General features: G+C 33.6%; 1 protein-coding gene across 1 annotated transcript; it reads right to left on the bottom strand.

Moving 5' to 3' along the window:
• Positions 1 to 1240: 1240 nt before the first annotated feature.
• On the bottom strand, positions 1241 to 6271 carry LOC106127465 (protein FAM188B2-like). Its single transcript, XM_013325544.1, has 12 exons — positions 6246 to 6271; positions 5876 to 5991; positions 5444 to 5529; positions 4619 to 4848; positions 4255 to 4432; positions 3863 to 3922; positions 3713 to 3783; positions 2992 to 3139; positions 2364 to 2501; positions 2074 to 2153; positions 1602 to 1733; positions 1241 to 1310 (listed from the first exon to the last, which is right to left on the bottom strand). Exons 2-12 carry the CDS (start codon positions 5976 to 5978, stop codon positions 1241 to 1243), a joined length of 1296 nt encoding a protein of 431 aa, XP_013180998.1. The 5' UTR covers positions 5979 to 5991; positions 6246 to 6271.
• Between the last annotated feature and the right edge of the window lie 197 nt (positions 6272 to 6468).

Below are 6468 nucleotides of genomic sequence, written 5' to 3'. Positions count from 1 at the left end.
ACTAATATATGGGTTGTCTTTTTGACGTCCATTGTTCTATGATTCTTTTGAAATGTTAAAGATTTCATACTTTTTATGAGGCTTTAACGACTAAATAGTCTATTATAATTTATTTACGTTCTTTATACGTTTTGCTATTCTGTGAAAATATTGAATTACTTAAAAAAACAAAATCAAATATTCAATAAAAGAGAAAACCTACACAAGGGAAAACTGTGCGCTCCTGTCCCTCTCATTCTCTTAGAGACTACAGAGATAACAATATGTGTGTTTGTTTCGGCAGTGGGAACGTTTCGAATGTTCCACTTAACATTTCCCGCAGCAGGTAAAGCCTATAATGAATACTGAGGACGTTCCCTCGGACGTTGACGAATCTCAACATTTATTTTGCTAAGCTGAATTACGTGTACGTACGCTTTCAACTTGTTAGATACAATAATTTATTACCTGTCTTGAGAGTTGTTAATTAACTGTACATCTAAGTATCCATTAAAAACGTTATTTAATTTTTACCTTACTAATATTGTAAATGCGAAATTTTGTTTGGATGGAATTTGACATAGATGTAGAAAATTGTCAGAAAAAACAGATAGGCCACTAATTTGGTCTAGATTTTTTTATGTCTCCGTGCTGACGGAGTCAAACTTTGTTAAGTTTTTAAATTTATATATCATAAGGTGGCAAACGAGCGAGCGGCCACCTGAAATCGCTGAAATAGCGAAGTGACCGTTGCCCATAGACATACGCAATTGCATATGCGTTGCCTACCTTTAATCGACGGAGGAGAGGATGCACAGAAAGAAAATATTTTCCCTTTCCATGCATCCTCTCATCTGGAAAGTCCACTTCCACTTCCCATCCTTTCCTTATAAGAAAAGGGTGGGAAGGGAAACAGGACTAAATTAGGCCTCCGGGACGCACACTCATCAGACGAAACGCGGAATTGCTTCCACTTCTCGCCTGTTTTCTGTGTGGTGGTGGTATTTCACCGGGCGAACCTGGCCAATTCGTGCGAAGATGTTAAAGCGGGTTCTACCACTCTTTGTAAAAATTGTTAAGTGATAAATACAATAAGTTAAAAGGAATGAAATAAAACACAATAGCAAGATTTATAATATTATTAGCTTCAAATCTTGAATTATTGTTGCAGGCCGTGTAGATATAAATAAATATTTTAAACTGTTTTAGAAAATGCAATCTGAAGTGTGCGCTACATTACTTGTGATTTAATTTCAATTGTTTATTTTTGTTTAGATGAATCTCCAATTTTACTGTTTATGGATGTCCAGGTGATTGTCGCATCTTGCCATCTGAAAATATTAAAAGTAATTTTAAAACAACAGTTATAAAATGACGACAACATACAAGAATCCTCATACTTCTATTAGATTTGTCGTACTACATTTTAATCATTTTTATATGAAATAAGAAGGCAAACGAGCACCGAGAGTACTGAGGTGTTGAATGACGCTTATGGACAACTGCAATATTGTTAATTATTTAAACAAATATTTAGGTTTGTCTTCTGTAAGTTGGAAAATTCTTCTGTTATTTTTTCTTTTTACAATGTTTTTTATTTACTTAAGGAATACTATGCTTACTTAGTGTGAATGAGTTTTTCAAGCGGTGTGGTGTGCAAGTCGTCTTTATATACGGATGCTTGGATCCCCACTCTGGTGTCAATATTCAGAGCCACGTAGCAACCGCCGCAAGTGTAGTAGTGTATATCGAACCTTAAACAAAGGCGAAACTTTAATTCCATAATTAATGTATGGTATACAATAGTCTAGAGTAATAAATAAGAAATCAGAGAGATATAAAATAGAACGGACTTCATTTTAAAATGTACTTTTTAAAAACATATTACACTACCTGTCGCCTACAACTAAATTAAACTTAATAAGTAGTCTATGTGTTCTTCCAATATTTTCTACATCTGTGCCAAATTTCATCAAGATCGGTTGAGCTATCCCGGAGACATCCTCTAATATCCAACAAACCATCTATCTATCTAAACTTTCGCATTTATGATATTATTATAGTAAAATGTTTATATTTTCCTTAAGTAAGTACCTTTTTTCCGCTTGGTAATTTTTCAATAGTTCTCTATTTGTGTTGAATAAAACACCGAAATGTCCTGACGAACATGTTATCTGAAATAAAATAAACATAATTATGCATCGAGTCTTAAACTTTTAATAAATAAACAAGAAACTAACCATTGCTTTCTAAGACAAAAATATCTATAAAAAACATATCATCATCCCTATCATTATCTTTGACATAACAGAGATAACAATATGTTTTAAATGGAAATTTTGGTCTCAGAAACCTCCATAACTTTATGATGTAACAAAACTCACCCATATGGGAAAAGCTGGAGTTTTAAGTCGTGAGCCGGGATGTTGTTTTGTCAGCGCGGACAAACGATTGTCTAATCCTTCGTGCCAAAGCAAAAAACCCACAGGACTTCGGGACAGAACACCGAATTGTGGCAATGCCTAAAAGTTTGTTTTTATATTCTTTTAATATATTATTAACCTTTGTGGGTGCTTCAGAAGACATCTGATGTAGTCATTTTTGACTAAAATGTTTGACGGAGATTTAAAAAAAAATTGTGGCCTTTTGGTGACTTGGCTAATACAATATGACTGATGTATTTCCTTTCCAAGTCTTTATTTGCACTTCTTAGGTTCGAAATAAGCTAAATGATTCGATTTTGATTGATATTTCTTATTAGCTGTAGCACTCTATTCCATCCACGCGGGATAAAATAAAACTTATTAATATCCTATGTATATTCCACTAGACATCTATGCCAAATTACATCAAAATCCGTTTATACGTTCTGCAGATATTTGATTAACATCCATCCATCCGAACACACAATTATATAAGTAAAAAGTAAGATGAAATGGCCAGAAAACTTAATTAAGTACGTCCAAAGGAAGAAAGTGGTCAAACAAATTAAGTTAACTATAGTATACTTACATAATTATCCTCATCTCCAACGTATACAACTCCATTATGTAAATAAGGCGTAGCTCGTCCTGTTATCACAAGCATGGTCAAGTTCAAAGAGCCCTCCGGCCGTGCTGATAATAAATAATTTAGTTTGCCATCCAAGTCTTTCTTGATACTAAAAATTTAAAAGCATTTTTATTTATTGATTTATATACAGGGTGTCCCAAAAGGTTACGTACATAGGAAGGGGGATGATAGGAGTGGTCACAAGGGTCACCAGAAAAATTAAATAAAAATTCCCCTCTGGGTATTAAAAAAAATAAATGGCATTTTTTAAAAACTTAAAAATTTTACACCTTCTGGGGCAATTTTGTAACCGATGACCTACAAATATAACTATATTTAAAAAAAGCTATTATGTTATCGTCAATAAGCCTTTATCAATTTGAAATAAAAAAAAACAATACAAGTAACAAAGATTTTTAATGAAAATTCAAATTGCCCAGAAGGTTTTAAGGGAATTTTTAATAATTATTTAATTTAATTTGAAGTTATAGTGGTTTTTAAATATGTGAAAATATGGGGGCGCTAAAAAAATATTTATTCTCAAAGTGCTGCCCATTTCACAAGACAAAATAAGTTAGGGAACCACTGTGTTACACTATGGAATTTTTGTAAGCCTTGCTATTGTGAAATTTTTATCTAAAATATACCTCGTGTCTGAATTTTATTAATCAAATTAACTTACTTCTGACATCCTCTAGTTAACACCATCGCGTATAACATCAAGAGCGCTCCAGAACCACCATCACCTTGAAACTATTTTTTTTTATTTTACATGAAATTTATACAACAACTAATATAATACATATTTATATAAGATATACTATTTACTTACTAAATAAAGGTAGCGTTTGAGAAATATCTGCAACTCCTCTAGACTTTTTAATTCAAATAATTGCAGCTGGAAAAACAAATTAAATTATTTTTTTTTTCAATTTTCTATTACAAACATTAGTAAAGATCTAAGTCATGTGCTGATTTACTAGTGCAACCACAGCAGAGCTTGCACGGATAATCGCTTAGTGGAAATACACACTAAATAATAATAATAAAGATTCTTTATTGCATATTAAAGGATTACAATATCAATATCGCCTCGACTCCCTGACTAGGTAAGCCTGTATTTAAGTAGCCAATGACTTCCCTTTCTAGTGAATCTTACAAAAGAATTAAAATTAAAATTTTAGAAATATTAATATGAATATATAACTATGTTGTCTTGATTACCTTTTCCGTCACACCGTCCTGATAGTATTTGAGGTTGTTATACACATACGTAGTTTCAGTAGGCAGAGCGACCACGGCCTTGCCGTCTGATCCGCTTTGTGCGCCGCACTGCCAGATGACGTCACTGCACACTCGCCACGAAACCTCCTCTTGAAGCGCCTCACTAACACGTAGTTGACTAGAAATTGTTTGTATTTGTTAATTTTAAAACTAACAAAGGTAAGGCCCTCTTACTTCATAAGGACAATCATTATAAGTATGCGAGTAGGAGAGACCGTTCAAATGACAAATCTGTTTAACCCCAAATTATTTAGCGAAATTTATAGTCTACAACTAAGTTAACAACATACAACTTGTTTATTACCTTTCGGGTGGTTCCGCAGACTTCTTGTCCATAGTAGGAGGACGGGAGTCGAACAAAATCCATTTTAGGATATAAGCTTGAAGACCAGTTAACAAAGCCCTCGTACTATTACGTTGTCCTATTAGACCGTAAGCAAACGCCTGGTCAGGAGGTCTCATTATTAATGGTGATCGGATCCATTCACCACGAGGCGGGCACGCCGCTGTACCAAATATGGTCACGCGTAGCTCCTTCAATAAACACGCCAGACATTAAGATTTATATGTTACTAGCAGACAATTCGATTATCCAATATTTATATTACCGTGACATTCAATTATAAAAAAGGCTTAATTTTCTTTCCCGATAGAGGGGTAGCCTACCCCTCTATAGGAAGGGAAGCATAGATATAACGGGAGAGGCAACGTATATTCTCTTTCTGTGCGGCGACTCCTCCGTCGAATTAAGGTAGGTAACGCATTTGCAATTGCGGAAGTGTATGAGCAGCGCTCGCTTCACTATTTTAGCAAATACAGGTATGTATGTACAGCGAAACCAATTTCTTCATAAATGAATAAAACCCCGTTCACACCAGACCAACTCGGTAGGTCAATCGCGCTCAAAATCGGTGACATACAACTGTCCTAATGTGGATCCACTGAAGCCAGTCTGACCGATAATTGTAATGGCGTGATACTTTTTAGGCCAGTTCCGTCATTCTGTCGCGACTGGCATAATGTAGACGGTCTTACAGTTAGGAATAAATATGTACTGACTCGTGAGTACTGCATACGTCTAAGTATAATTAAAATGTCTGTCTATAATTAAAATGATTAAATAACTTACAATCGCGAGTTCTTCAGTAATAATTCTGCCGCCTGCCACAATTGATTTATTAGCGTGTAATTTATTCCGTAAGTAAAGTGTTCGTTCTGAAACATAAAAAGCGATTTATTTGAGTTGAAAGACCTTTTCTGTATAATTTATGTTACTATCAATACTTGAATCTAAGTAATTTTATGTGGACTAGCTGTGGTCCGCGGTTCGATCCACGCGGATTTAAAAAAACCTAATAAGAAGGCTATTTCCTACATCTGTGCCAAATTTCATAAAGATCCGTTGAATAATTCCGGAGATACCTTTAATCAAACACCCATCCATCCATCCATCTAAACTGTCGCATAATAAGTATAATATTGATAAGAAATATGATTTGTACAAACTCAATAATTATAAAATTAAGGTTTATGAGTTCTGGAATATGTAGCATACTCTTACCTTCATAAGTTCTTCCCAAATCAGGTGACAAGAGAAGAAATTTCTTATCATTCTTGTCAATCGCTGATCGTTCACCTCGTTTCTGAGTAATCATAGTGGTCATTGTCTCGGTAGATCTGAAAACTTCTAGTAATTATTTATTTATTAAAAACTACTAACTACTTACTTAAAGTGATTTATAATTTAAATCGCTAGAATATATTTAATCAGGAAAGATAAGTAAGTCAATATTATTGTAACCTCATTCTCTTAACGTTTCGTAAATTAATATGTCATAAGAGTAATTTGTAACGCATAAATGACATTTTAATTTACGTTTAAACATGAGTAATTAATGCTTAAAATAACCATTAATTTATTTCATACGTACATAGAATCCCGGGAGATTGTAGTACCAATGGGAGCTTATATTTGAATATTTAATATTATTTTTAAATATTTTTAGAGTGTTAAAAGTGACTTCTTACTATCAAAGCCTGGCAAAGAATAAGACCAGGATTCCGAATATTATTTATACGTTAGTCTTCATAAGGGTGTTAACGGTTTTATATATTTCACATGAGTTTAAACAATCTTGATACTTTATGAAATTT

The sequence above is a fragment of the Papilio xuthus genome, unplaced genomic scaffold (assembly GCF_000836235.2).
Source record: "Papilio xuthus unplaced genomic scaffold, Pxut_1.1 DF824655.1, whole genome shotgun sequence".
NCBI lineage: Eukaryota > Metazoa > Arthropoda > Insecta > Lepidoptera > Papilionidae > Papilio > Papilio xuthus.
This window is presented reverse-complemented; position numbering and strand designations above follow the sequence as displayed.

Excerpts from the sequence above, each read along its gene's own strand:
- LOC106127465 (XM_013325544.1), bottom strand. The coding sequence starts at position 5,978 with ATGACCACTATGATTACTCAGAAACGAGGTGAACGATCAGCGATTGAC. Across the intron at positions 3,140-3,712 it reads TTAACTAGAGGATGTCAGAA|TATCAAGAAAGACTTGGATG; the intron begins GTAAGTTAATTT and ends TTAAATTTTTAG. Across the intron at positions 2,502-2,991 it reads TTGGAGATGAGGATAATTAT|GCATTGCCACAATTCGGTGT; the intron begins GTAAGTATACTA and ends ACAAACTTTTAG.